At 42.8% G+C, this 14,615-nt stretch overlaps 1 protein-coding gene across 2 annotated transcripts in view; it reads left to right on the top strand.

The window, feature by feature from the left end:
• The window catches only part of KHDRBS3 (KH RNA binding domain containing, signal transduction associated 3), a 121,045-nt gene that overhangs the window by 63,112 nt on the left and 43,318 nt on the right, over window positions 1-14,615 (top strand). For both annotated transcript variants that reach the window (XR_014529097.1, XM_083516931.1), the window contains exons 4-5: window positions 2,385-2,531; window positions 6,353-6,492. Coding sequence is in view for 1 of the 2 variants with exons in the window: in XM_083516931.1 (XP_083373057.1) it covers window positions 2,385-2,531; window positions 6,353-6,492 (287 nt within the window). In the remaining variant the exon portion in view is untranslated. The remainder of the gene's footprint in view (window positions 1-2,384; window positions 2,532-6,352; window positions 6,493-14,615) is intronic.

Raw genomic sequence — 14,615 nt, 5'->3', positions numbered from 1 at the left:
ACAAGCTCAAGAAGTCAAGACACGAAAGCTTTAGCAACTAATCCACACTTAATGACCCACCTAAGTGGTACTCAGAATATCACTCAAGAAATCACTCAAGATATCCCTCAAGTAATTAAGGAACAAAAGAAGAAAAGGCACACTAACCTGGGAACTTCCTCTCTGCCCAGAACGTTGGAGGCTATACACCACACCCCCTCAACAGTATTTATAGGAACTCAAACACTGAGATCCTGCTCTGTTCCAGTAACAAGAAGCCGAAAGCACCAGCCTGAAGATGACGAGTGAGACCTCGTCGAAACGTCGCCTAGACACCCCAACTCTTACACGGGAAGACACCCGAAGACACCAAAACCTGCATATATATATATATATATATGTGTGTGTGTGTTTATATATATATATATAAAGTGTTTATATATATATATATATATATATAAAGTATAGATTGGGTTGAGTAATTTAAAAATTTCTTTTTGGGTTGAGTAAATTAAATTGAGTAAATTAAAAATACTGCACTTCTTTTCTAGGAAGCTTCCATCAAAACAAAATATAGTCTTAATTTGATTGGTTCAGCATGTGGTTGGCTACCATCTAACATACTTCTAGAGGTGTGTGATGAAGGGTTAATGGCTGGCCGAGCGCATTGAGAGGCGTGGATTTCTTTTCCAGGATACAAATTTCCCCTTAATTCTACACAGTGAGAGAGAGTCCATGTCTGATCACTTATTGGGGTTGGATGACTTTAATCTACTATTGTTTTTCAGTGCCTTAGGGGTTTTGCACATATGACATGGAAGTGATGACCATACCTTGTATGGGAGTTGTAGTCCAACAACATCTGGGGACCCACAGGTTGAGAACCGCTGGTCTAAACCCTAATCCTTGGTTGCTTCTGGAGTGTATCGATTCCATTTGTTCTGCTTGTTTTGTTTTATGTACCACCCCCTACCTTTCAGAGCTGGGGTGGCTAATAAGCTATATCCCTCCAGATGGAGGTGAACTACATCTTCCACCACCTCTGATTATTTGCCATGCTGGCTGGGACTGGTGGGAGTTGGAAGGCCAGCAGCTTTCTTGAGGGCCACAACTTATCCATCATTGATTTAGACTAGAGGAGGCCTTCATAAGTCAGCTTGCATTAATATGGGGAAAAACAAACAATACAGCTTTAGAAAAATCCAGTAACTCACATATGCACATAATTTAAGTTGGCTTTCGCTAACCCCGTGCTCCTTCAGAAGCTTTGGGCTACAACTGCCATCAGCTGTAGCCAGCGCAACCATGCTGACTACGGCTGATTGGCATTGCAGTCCAGAACATTGGGAGGGTACCACGTTGGCAAAGTTAGTCTAATGTTGTTGTTGTTTTTTCTCATTGAGCTGGATTGTAAGCAGTTAATATAGTTCCCAAACAAGGGAATCCTCACACTGACCCATTGTCCTTGTATTTAATCAAAGCCTTCCACCTTGTCAAATAGTTACTTTCCAAGAAAACTGCTTGGAGGTAGGGAAACCCACAGTTGATGTAATAGATACAGTAGTTCAATGTATACTCATTAATGATTTTCATTGGCCAGCTTGAGCAAATAAATGCAGGATTCCGCTTGTTCGGGGCCTGTTGTTTTGCTTTAGAGATCCAGGAGGTTGCTCGATATTTATTTTCTAATGTCTGCTGCACGTTGGTCGAAAGTCAATGTAGACTCACCGCATTGGACTTGATCTGAAAGATTAGCTGAAGCTACTTGCTTCACATATTGTGGATTAGAGTGTCTTGACTGTGGTTCCTACTAGATGTACATATTTAGGGTAAGACATGTGTGTTTGGTTGCATCAGTCATGCAGATGCATGCACTGTAATGTATAATGTGTGGCCGTGTACGGTGATAGACAGACTTCAAACAGTCAATGCAGAACTGAATTAGAAGAGTCATACAACAATTAATACGGTAGATAAACTGTAGTGCTGAAATGCCTCTTCTGATAGTTGTTGTGTTAGGACAAAATGGAATTTCCACACTTGCTCGTCTTGTTAAGAACAAAATAAACTGCCTTATACCAAGTCAGACCACTGGACCATGTAGCTTAGTATAGTCTGTACTGACAAGAGGTCTCAAATGTTTTAGAAAATAGTTTTTCACATGTGCCTTTCCCTTTGCCTTGAATAAAACAGATCATTAACAGGCCTAGGAACAATCCTTTGATTCAACCATAAGGTGCCAATCCATACTGTAAATTTATTTCCAGCCTCGTTTCGGTTGTACGTTTACAATAAAAAAAAAATGAACTGTCTTGAAAATGGAAACCATTAATGAAAGGTTTGCTCTCTTTTTGCTTTCTTTCCCCCATACGATGAGTTTATATGTAACTTTTCTGTATTCCCAGGAAGAAGAGTTGAGAAAAAGCGGAGAAGCAAAATACTTCCACCTAAACGATGACCTGCATGTGTTAATTGAAGTGTTTGCCCCACCCGCAGAAGCATATGCCAGAATGGGGCATGCGCTGGAAGAAATCAAGAAGTTCCTCATCCCTGTTAGTACATATTGGAACCTCTTTTATGTCAATATTTACTGCACATGAAGAATCACCTTAGCTTTCATGAATTTTTCCTCCCCAACCCACCCCATAAAATTTTCTGGTTGGAATGTAAATTTCAATTTGAAGGACTCCCTTGGCCAAAACTTTGGTGAACATCTTGGACGTCGTATTTCCGCTAGACACTCCTGGTAGAGACGTGATTTCCTTCCATTACAATAGCATAACAATGTTTTCCCCACCAAACCTACAAAGCCCTAAGCTGTCACCAGGAAGAATTCAGGCATGTGTGTTGTGCACCATCTGCTCATGGCTAGAAACATATTAGAGCTGTTCTGCCATCATGGAAGACTAAGAGTAGAAGATACTGCCCTGTGCAAAATCAAAAGCATCCCTTGAAATTTCTGCACGTGCTACTGTTTTCTTTTCAGTAGACAATGTGCCTCATCCCATTGCAGTTTTGGGGGACTTAGCATCTACGTGTCACAGTGCTCCATCTATGTCCCTGTCTGTTCAATGATGGAACATACTAGTGTGGGTTCCGTGGATTTTGGTTAATAATGTCTACCCACATTGGGTGGAATTTCCTGCTCATACAAAGCTTGCACCAGGACCTTAGCATCAATGCGTCAGCTTCCAGATAAGAAATTTATTTGCTACTTAGTAGTGTTTCCTGCCAGGCTTAGTCTTGTTGGAGCTACCCACTTTGTTGGAATAGGATTTCTGTTTTACCAGACTTTGTCTTTCTGATTTTGAAATGATTGATAGGTTAACCAGTTTTTCATTAGGAAGTTCCTGTAAGCTGTCATGATGATGATGATGCTAATAATAATAATAGTAATAAATAATTTTATTATTTATACCCCACCCATCTGGCTGGGTTTCCCCAGCTACTCTTGGCTGTTCTCAACAAAATACTAAAAATACATTAAAATCATGGTTTGGGAAAGCAGACTAGAACTTTTTTAATGAACCTGAGCAAACCTGCTACCAAACATGGACTAGCTGTAGCCCCAAGCCTCAACTTAAAGAAAATTCACAGAAATTTTGCGCATTGGGTATTTGTTATGTGGCATCCTTAAGAGCTTTGTTCCCCTTTAAAATTCATACTCCTAGGTACTATTGGGCAATGCTTATTAATAGCCAACATGCGTGCATCAGTATATTTTGGCAAGCAATAGCTGTGCTTCAGTACTTGGTGTTGTATTAATGCAATTAGTGTGTTGTTGTGGTTTGTGTCTGTGATATATGAGTGCCTACTTCGAGCCATTTTAACACCTGGTGAACATAGCTAAGAGCTTATGATGGGATTGGCACAATTATAATCCCTCCCCCAATGCATTCAGTGAATACTGTATTGAAGGTGTGAAAATGCTTTTGTTTTGTTTTTTAAATTATTATTAGACTAGGATGCGCTGATGAAGTTGTTCATAGGAGATTTGTGTTAGGTCGTGAACCCATCACCAGAATTTCTGGTAATTATCTGTGTAGAGCCTTCAGCTGCAGTTCAGATATTCCATTTGGTAGCATGTAAAGAGGAGGTTCGCACAGACCTGTGTTTGCTCATTTTTTATTTAAAAATGTGCAGTAAACAATGTGTATGCAGCCATACATAGGAAACTAGGGAGATTATTTTAGATCTCTGAATTGCCTTCTCTCTCGGCTTCACCCAATAGTCTTCGAAGACATTTGTTTTAAGAAGAAGGAAAAAAATCCAGTCTGTTCCAGTTGTTTGGTTAATGAACTGTTTAAAACCCTAAATTCTGCCAGGATTACTAGCATTTTGAATAAATCTCTTCAGTGGGAAAGGAAACCCACACAGAGCAAGGTTTGGAGTAAGATGAAAGGAGCTATATTGGACTCGGTCATCCCTGTTACTCCTTCACACAGCGCTATCTAACTCAATTATAGAATCCCCTGGAATAGAAATTGAACTCTGAAGTGCTAACATTAGCTCGCTTATCTTTTTTGTGTGTCCTGGGCAAGGAAGAGTGTGTCCTCTTTGAACATGGAGGAGTGCTCATTGCTTTGAAGTCCTCCATACGGTTGAGAGGAATCCTGTGAACTATGAAATAACTTTGTTTTGGGTTTTGTAATACTCTTTGAAAAGGGAACTCTGTGGAGAGTAGGGAAGTTTACTGCCAGAATCTTATTTATGACTTAGAGCTCCCGGCTGGGAATCTTTTGAGATTTGGGTATTTTAAAGTCAAACCACTCTCAAACTGACAGTTCAGAGGAATATGAGTAAGGAATTCAGGCAGGTTATCCATCTAGAAATAGTTATAGTGATAATAATAATAGTAGTACAGTGGTGCCCTGCAAGACGAAATTAATTCGTTCCGCAAGTTTTGTCGTCTAGCGAATTTTTCGTCTTGCGAATCACGAAATCCCATAGGAATGCATTGAAAATCAATTAATGCGTTCCTATGGTCAAAAAAAGTCCAAACAAAGCCAAATTTGGTACAACAGCAGTTTATTAACTGCTCTTTAAAGTCACACATACTGTAAAGAGCAGTTCAAAAATTGAAGGGAAAATAAATTAACTTTATAAACAAAACATGTCTTTGTTTTTAGACAAAGGAAACAAAGTCGCGAGACGTTTTCGTCTTGCGAAGCAAGCCCATAGGGAAATTCGTCTTGCGAGGCAAATCGAAAACGGAAAAACCTTTCGTCTAGCGAGTTTTTTGTCTTGTGAGGCATTCGTCTTGCGAGGTACCACTGTAGTAGTAATAATAATATTTAACCTTATGCTAAACATGACTACTACCATATTATATTTTCTTTTGGGTAGATTTGTGCTACAGTTTGGGACTTCTTTTAACTTGGTCTGCATATGTGCATGTTTAATTTGTAAATCCGTTGATGCATAGACATTATGTCAAACCCATAGATTCATGAGGGTTCCAGATTCTGTTGACATAACTGTGCTTTTCCTCATACAAGGGTATTTTTTCTTGGGGGGTGTTTGTGTGTAGGGGTATTGGAATTAACGATTCCATCAATAGCAATCGATGATGACAAATAATTGGAAAATCAATCCATTGGTAGAAGCAGTAAAATGGTAAAGGGGACCCCTGATCATTAGGTCCAGTCGTGGCCGACTCAGGGGTTGCGGCGCTCATCTCGCTTTACTGGCCAAGGGAGCCAACGTACAGCTTCCGGGTCATGTGGCCAGCATGACTAAGCCACTTCTGGCAAACCAGAGCAGCGCACAGAAATGCCATTTACCTTTCCACCGGAGCGGTACCTATTTATCTACTTGCACTTTGACGTGCTTTTGAACTGCTAGGTTGGCAGGAGCAGGGACCGAGCAATGGGAGCTCACCCCGTCGCGGGGATTTGATCCGCCGACCTTCTGATCGGCAAGTCCTAGACTCTGTGGTTTAACGACTTCTGCAAAAAAGGAGAAACCCGTCTCTGTCACGCCTTGCCTGTGAATTCTCAAAGGCATGTAGAAAATGCAATGTTGTGCTGGATAGACTTTGATTTGATTCATCAAGACATTTCTTATGTTCTTGACACTTGCCTCAGCTCCCTGACCAAGATTCAAGAGAAGATAGTGCGTCTCAATCTTGGCATCAGTTTAATAAGGCCAGAGATAAAATAATTTAAGTGACTTCTTGCATCCTACGAGGAATGTATTTCAAACTTTCCCATTAAATCAGCTCAGTAAAAGTAAGTCTGTGCCAGTCCTGTGCCCCTGTCTTTAAGACTGTGTATGGAAAATTTGTAGCAGGAACAAATCTAAAATGTCTTAGGTATGTGGTATAAGTATCTGCAGACATGACTGAATACCGTATTTCTTCTTTCCTGTCTAGGACTACAATGATGAAATCAGACAGGCACAATTACAGGAATTAACTTATTTGAATGGTGGCTCAGAAAACGCAGACGTTCCAGTAGTTCGCGGAAAGCCTCCTTTGCGGGCACGGGGAGTGCCAGCTCCAGCATTGGCAAGGTAGCGGGTGTTTAATTTCTGCACCTTTTTGCTTCTGCAGAAATGCTTAAGCAGCTCCATTTTTCAAGTCTCCTCATGCCACTCACTCAAGCCACACTTCCAGGCATATTTATATTCTTGCAGATGGGGAACTGTGGCTGTGTGACCTTGTCTTTAACGCATTGCCAATTGGTGTGTTTGGGGTAGATGCAGGCTTGAACCCAGGTAAACCCATAAGTCATCAGTTTCTGTATTTAAAGAAACAATTAAAAATTGTCTTTTCTTAAAAAAAGTCAGTAGTCACCAACATGGGGATCTTCCAAAATTCGCATCATCCTAAAACTCTTGGAAGACACGAGGTTGCCTGCCCCTGCCCTACACGTTTAGCCACACGCGTGAAACCATTATCTGTGGGACTCTACAGCCTCTCTGTAAGGCTTTTGCAGAAAGAAACCAGGTTTGCTTGTTTATATATACAATGGTGCCTCGCAAGACGAAAAGAATCCGTTCTGTGATTCTCTTCGTCTAGCAGTTTTTTCGTCTTGCGAAGCAAGCCCATTGACGGATTAGCGCTATTAGCAGCTTTTAGCGGCTTTTAGCGGCTTATCGGATCAGCTGATAAGCGGCTTAGCGGCTTAGAAAAAGGGGGGGAGGAAAAAAACCCGCAGGAACTTGCAAGACATTTTCGTCTTGCGAAGCAAGCCCATAGGAGATTCGTTTTGTGAAGCACCTCCAAAACAGAAAACTCTTTCGTCTACCAAGTTTTCCGTCTTGCGAGGCATTCGTCTTGCGGGGCACCACTGTACTAGAAAAAAGCATGGAATGAATGGGGTCATACCTTCCCTACAAAGTGTTTTCCTCTTTACCAGCACTTTGAGTGTGTTAATTTTGGGAGGAAGTGCCAGCTGTGGGGGGTGATGGGGGGTGGGAATGGACAGTTCTCACAATGGAGGAATGTAAGAAGTAGAGTCTTCCAAAGATCTGTATTGGGACCTGTGCTCTTCCTCTTCGTAAATGATTTAGAGCAGGGTTTCCCAAACTTGGGTCTCCAGCTGTTTTTGGATTACAATTCCCATCATCCCTGGCCACTGCTCCAGCAAGGGAGGGGTGGTGGGAGTTGCAGTCCAAAAACAGCTGGAGAGAGACCTGAGTTTGGTAAACTCTGATCTGGAGTTAGAGATGAGCGCTGAGATGCCTATGTTTGCAGATATCCCCAAATTATTCAGGGTGGTAAATACAAAAAGAGAGCGGAAGAGCTCTGAAAGGATTTATCCAAAGTGGCGAATGAGGATTAAAATTGCAAATGTCATTGGTTTGTGAGTGGTGCAGGGAGGGAAGGAATTACTGATTTCACATATGCATTGATCTTTGATTTTTGATTTTATTGTTATTCACGTTTTATACCACATTTTATGCTGTTTGTGTGTTTTTTTGTAGCATCAATTAAGTGCTTTAAATTTGTTGTTAGCAGCCCTGAGCCCGGTTTTCTGAACTGGGAAGGGCAGGGTATAAATAAAAAAATATTATTATTTATTTTATTATTATGGAAGTGGTCTGGGCTGGTGGTGACTGATTCTCTGAAGGAGATTTGGGATTTGTGGTGGAAATATCAAGCCAGGTTGCAACAGCTGTGAGAAATGAAAACTTTGTGCTAGGAGTTATGAAGAAAGGGGTTGTAAAGGAAACTATCAGTGTAACAATGCTTCTATACAAATCTGTAGGGCAGCTATACTTGGAATCTTGTGTTTGTCCAGTTCTTCTTGTTGCATTCCAAAAAGGGGTACTGCAGAGCTGGTAAAACGCGCAGGAAAGGGCAGCCGGAATAACCGGAGCAACATCTTTTACAACAAAAGGTTGCAACTATGTTTGGGGCTCTCTAGTTTAGAGGGAAAAGACACAATATGGGTGTACAGAAAATGGAGGTAGAGAAAGCCCCCCCAGTGATACTTGGAACAACTTCAGATGGCACACAGATAAAAGGTGAAATTCGCTCTCCTAAAATATAGCTATGGTTGCCAACTTGGATCCCTTTCAAGCAGGATTGGACAAATTCATTGGGGATCAGGGGATTAGTGGCTACTGCTCCTGATTCTTTATGCTGCCTTCAGGATCAGAGGCATTGTGCTCCTGAATACTGTATTGTTTGCTGGAGCAGCAGTGAGAACATGCTCTCGTTCTGCTTGTGTTCTTGTTGACCCCATACGAAAGGGACACCTGGTTTGACCACGTACGAAAGAGAATGCTGGACTTAGGCCTTTCATCTGACCCATTTTTATGCCCTTCCATGGACTGTAGTCCTGCATGAATTAGGGATGCCTAGACCCATCGATTTCCATGAATTTAAGCATGCTTATTTGAAAGTGGCCAATTGGCACAGCACACGATGCCAAAAAAGGCTGCCCAAAGTAACATTCTGTATAGGCAGATTCTTTAAATCAACTCCTTCACAAGCTGAAAAAGCAGGCCGGCTTTTTCGGTCTGACTTCTCCTCCTGGTGTACTGTCAGCATCTTGTCATGCTCTGTGACTGCCCTAGTTTACCATTCAGTATGGCCCATCTGGTGTGGACGTCACTCGTTGGAACATGAGGTTTTAGCTGAAATAATCCCAGTTCCAATCTTAGCTTTGCCACAAACTTTTTAAAATGTCCTTAGGAAACTCGGTGTCTCTTTCCATCTATGACATGGGGGATAATGTTAACCTGCTGATGTAGGTTGCTGCCCAACTCCCATGGGATTCTGAGTCCTCTTAAGTCCATGATTGGTCAGAGAAAAATGGATGGAGACTGGAAAGCAAGAAATATGTTTATTTTTCTGTTGCAACAGAGTTCCCTCCCCTACTTCCAAGGAGGGAGAGACCCTGAACAAAGGTGTTCAGGAACTTTTAAAGATTTTGGACATTGCCCAACCCCCTTAGCCGAAGACCACCCCAAAGTCATTATACAAGCATCATAGGAGGTGGGCCACAGCAGAAATCCTGTCTGCCAGGATACCCTGGTAATGGTCGTTGGTTGCATTACTTGGGCAGCCTGGCCATTGTTTTGTGGTGGTTAATACTTTAGTTCCTGAATCCAGGTCACAGGCTCACCCTATCCATACACAAATACGCCTTTAAGACAGGATTTGTAATGGAAAAGACAATGGGAAGGTTATCTCCATTTGCCTCCCATTCTGCAGAGGAATATTTGAGGTCATTGGATGAGTCAAAATGGCTTCAGGTTTGCTCTCCTGCACTATTTCAGACACATGGTTTATATATTTAGATATGTGTGCATTTATGAATATTTATTCTGTATTTGACACCTTGCAGTTCTTATATACAAGGTTGCTCTAAGGATTATTATTTTTTATATAAATGCACTATATCTTGAGTTGAAGGCATTTAGGCTTTCTTCATTAAATGAATGTCAGGGATGTCAAAATTGTTGATGCTGGACTAGACCAGATGATTCTTTGCCTGATGTAGCAGGGTTGTGGTTTTTTTGCACATGTACTTCTGCAAGAGGAAGAAATTTTGAAATTCAGTATGTGCAGACGTGTGTGTATGTGCATGTGTGTGTTCAAAATGCCTTACTGGAAAAGGAAAACCAATTTTATTTTAACACCATCTATGTTTAAATTGCTAATCAGAAATGGCTCTCTGAAACAAAAGATTGCAGCTTTCCCTGATGCATTTCATCATGCAAAACACATGTCAGTCACCATGCATGCAGCTCTTGGTTTTTCCTTTATTGGAACTTCTTATGCTGAACTCTCTACCTTTTCTTACCCCCACCCCAGCTTCCCAGCAAGAACCCAGAAACAGACTATAGCCTCACTGTTTATGCAGAGGTTTGCATGATGAAATAAAGTGGGAAGGGCTGCAATTGGGCATTTGAGATTAGAAGTGTTGTCAACACCTGTTGAGAATGCAGGGATCTCTCTGCACTGTGTGTCTGTTTATATCTACTCCTCGTCTCCGAGATGCTTCTCTGCTAACTTGTTTAGAACTCTTGGCAGATGTAATGCTTCTCTCCTAATGATGGCTACGTAATCGGGAGCACCATTAAGCCTCTCCCCGCCCCCTTCCCACAACATGTTCTGCCCGTCTTTCAGTTTCACACTTATTGTTAATTAGCATTACATCACACAAGCAGTTTCTATCTATCTATATATCTATATTAGTTTTTTTGACATATCATTTCCAACAGTCATACAACATAACTTCTTATCTTATACAATATTTTGACTTCCGTCAACACCTCTGATGATTTTCCGTTCTTATCACTTATTCTGCATTTCTTAAGTTCCCTATTACTCTCAATTATCATTAACTAATAATTCTCACCGTAGTCTTTCTTGTAATATTTCAAATAGTCATCCTTACAAAACTTCTTGCAATCCTACTAGCGTAATCTGCTCATTACTATTACTTTTCAAATAGTTCATATATTTACTCCAGTCTTCTAAGAATCTCTGGTCCCGCAGGTTTCGAATCCTTCCTGTTAATTTATCTAATTCTGCATAGTCCATCAATTTCGTCCTCCATTCTTCTTTCGTCGGTAGTTCTTCTTGCTTCCATGATCACACAAGCAGTTTCGCTAACCATAGTCGGCGACAAGTCGCGATTTGCAGCCATATTCATAACCTTATACAGCAGCAACACACACATTAGCTGTCGCTGTAAGAAGACAGGAAGCGCTCTTTTGCTTTTAGGAGGTCAGTACACCAAACCCAGAGAACTGGGTCTTCCCAATAGGACACCTGGTGCAAACTAATGACTTCCTAAAAATCACTGCAACCCCCACTCCCTGCCCAGAAGGCCTGGGTTGCTGTGCATAAGAGAAACCTGGTGGACAAGCAGTGGCAAGGACAGGCCCACCTGCTTCATCCAACCAAGTCTCTGTTACACATGCCAGGTCAAGTCCTCCATCCATGATCAAATCATGGATGGCAGTGGTCTTATGAATCATTGACCTGGCATTGCACAGCAGCATCTTCAGGCCGTGTGGGTTTGATCAAATGCCCATCTAGTCTAGCATCCTTGTCTATCAGATGCCTATGAAAAAACTACGAGCAGCCCTCATTCAGTAGTAGAGTATCTGCTTTGCAAAAGGAAAGTCTCTGGTTCTATCTCCAGTTAGATAAGGTTGGGAATGTCTCCAGTGTGCTGCCAGTCAGTGCAGACAGTACTAAGCCTCATGGACCAATGGTTTGACTCAATACATTCCTCTGAGCACAATAGCACTTCCTTGCTTGTGATCCCTAGAAACTAGCAGTGAAAGGTATACTGAATCCCTGACAAAATAAGTGTGTCCATTATGGTGCATGATTTTTGTTTGATTTTGTGGTGTGTGTGCATACATAGCATGCTCACCTTGAAAAGGGTATTGTCTGTTTGCAAAGGCTTAACAGCTGTTTAATGGGACGGGTGGCGCTGTGGGTTAAACCACAGAGCCTAGGACTTGCTGATCAGAAGGTCGGCAGTTCGAATCCCCGCGACGGGGTGAGCTCCCGTTGCTCGGTCCCTGCTCCTGCCAACCTAGCAGTTCGAAAGCACGTCAAAGTGCAAGTAGATAAATAGGTACCGCTCCGGCGGGAAGGTAAAAAGCATTTCCGTGCGCTGCTCTGGTTCACCAGAAGCGGATTAGTCATGCTGGCCACATGACCCAGAAGCTGTACGCCGGCTCCCTCGGCCAATAAAGCGAGATGAGCACCGCAACCCCAGAGTCGGTCATGACTGGACCTAATGGTCAGGGGTCCCTTTACCTTTAACAGCTGTTTACGAGGTGAGAGTTATAATGAGTGTTTTGGAGCACAGTTAATACCGTTGCCAAAATGGTAGAGAAAACTACATTTTAGGGCCAGGAACAGAGCGAAGGGAGCGAGTATCTTCCATTTGTTAAATTTGAGGAAAACGTGGACTTAAAACATGGCCATCAAAAGTGTTAAAACATACTTCCCTCCCCAACAAACACACACCTTCCCTTAGATAAAATAAATGTTCTCTTAATATTTCAGCTGCCTTTGCAACCTCGGGGGGGGGGGGGCGGTATGTGAGGAAACTTAATTATTTTTTCTGGTGCTTTAACAAATTAGAATTTGTAAGATCTTTTAAATTTAGTGTCAGAAATGTGTGGCAGATAATCTCTCTTCACAAGTTTCCATTATTGGTTTTAATTGCTCTTCAACTTTTGGTACATTTTGAAATTTGGCTTATATGCCCAGGCTTCATTGTTCATGGCTGCATCTATACAGTGGTACCTCAGGTTAAGTACTTAATTCATTCCGGAGGTCTGTTCTTAACCTGAAACTGTTCTTAACCTGAAGCACCACTTTAGCTAATGGGGCCTCCTGCTGCCGCTGCGCCGCCAGAGCACGATTTCTGTTCTCATCCTGAAGCAAAGTTCTTATCCCGAGGTACTATTTCTGGGTTAGCGGAGTCTGTAACCTGAAGCGTATGTAACCCGAGGTACCACTGTATATGCTTTCCCAGATAGCGTAGTTATATTGAGGAGAGCTTTGCTGCATTTTAGCAGTGGGGATGTGAATGGAGGTGGACGCAATTCTTTAATAGGTCTAAGTTTTATTAGCACAGGAGCTGCGTTGGGTGTGTGTGTGAGAAACACCATAAATTCCCAGAGGAATGAGGAATATTTGAGGAACCCTTGTCCAGCATCTTGGGTGATAGATCTAAAACCAGGATTTTTCCAGCACTTGCAAGCGTTTTGAGTTTGGCAGAACCCTTCATTGGGTGTGATGAATAGATGTACTTGCTACTTGGACTTCCGTGAGGCAATATGAGCTTCTCATTTTGGAACCATTCAAATATTCTCCGCTTTTATTATTCCCCACTAATGCCCTTAGGGCATAGTTTGAGGATTTGATTGATAGAGAGTGTGGTATTGGGCCACTTGACAGTTGCTTCATAAAATCACCATGCTCCCTTGCATTCTTATAAGGTAGCGGCCCACAAATCCTAGCCCCATCAATCCATTTTAGAGCTCCAGAAACCAGGAAGCATCACAGAAGGGAACCTGGGCATTTATTTATTTTTAATCCCAATGCACATCACTTTATGCTTGCTTGCACGTTACCATTTCATTCACCCAGTTTGGAGAGACCATTTTGGAGTTTCTTACAATCCCTTTTTATCCACACCAGCCTGAATAGCAGGCATATAGGAAGCTGCCCAAGTGTCAGTCCGTTCTTCCATCTAGTTCAATATTGTTTATAGTGACTGATAGCAGCTCTTGAATGTGAAGCAGATAGATTTGCATGTCTTCAGGGGTTCACAGACACCTTTGTTGTTGCTGCTGCTGCTCCTTCAGGCTCTGTGACCTCATCCTGTTGTTCAGCTTGGTTCTTGAAAACACAGTCTTCAGAACAAAGGACCGCCCTGAACAGATGGGGCACAGCTTGCCTGGCAACCCTGACAGCAAACTTGGACGCAGACAAAAGTTCCAAGAGCACCTAGGAAAAACAATACAAGAGCCTTGGGGGACGTCAAATGAGTCACAAACTCAAGAGAGCGTCGAGAGCTTTCTCATTGACCCAAGCCACTTTTGCAAGGTGCCAACACCTTGTTTGTGGGGCCAGAAGCACCCTGCATGCGTACTTGCAGCCTTTGCCAGCCTGGTGACCCTGATCTGGTACCTTGGACCACAACTCACATCAGCTCCAGCCAGCTGTGTTGGCTGGAACTGGTATTACAGTGGTGCCTCGCAAGACGAAATTAATTCGTTCCGCAAGTTCTTTCTTCTTGCGAGTTTTTCGTCTTGCGAAGCACGGTTTCCCATAGGAATGCATTGAAAATCAATTAATGCGTTCCTAGGGAAACCGCTTGCCAGGCTGGCGGTGCGGAGAAGGGCTTTTCTCCGCACCGCAAGCCTTCAGGACAGGTACGGGAACAGAGGGGAAGGCGCGCAGCGCGTCTTCCCCACTGTCCTTGGACCTCCTCCCGCCGCCGGACATCGGAACGAAGCATTCTGAATGTTGGCGGTGGGAAGGAAAACCCTCCTCCCACCCCAAGTCTTCAGGACAGCCATCCGATGCCGGGCTGCGGGAGGAGGCGTTCCCCCCCCGCCCGGCATTGGAGCTTCGTTCCGATGTCCGGCGGAGGGAGGAGACGTTCCCCCCCCCCGCCGGACATCGGAGCTTCGTTCCG

This window comes from Podarcis liolepis (genome assembly GCF_965112155.1).
Source record: "Podarcis liolepis genome assembly, chromosome: 8".
Classification (NCBI taxonomy): domain Eukaryota; kingdom Metazoa; phylum Chordata; class Lepidosauria; order Squamata; family Lacertidae; genus Podarcis; species Podarcis liolepis.
The sequence above is the reverse complement of the archived record's forward strand: the minus strand, read 5'-3'. Positions and strand labels throughout refer to the sequence as shown.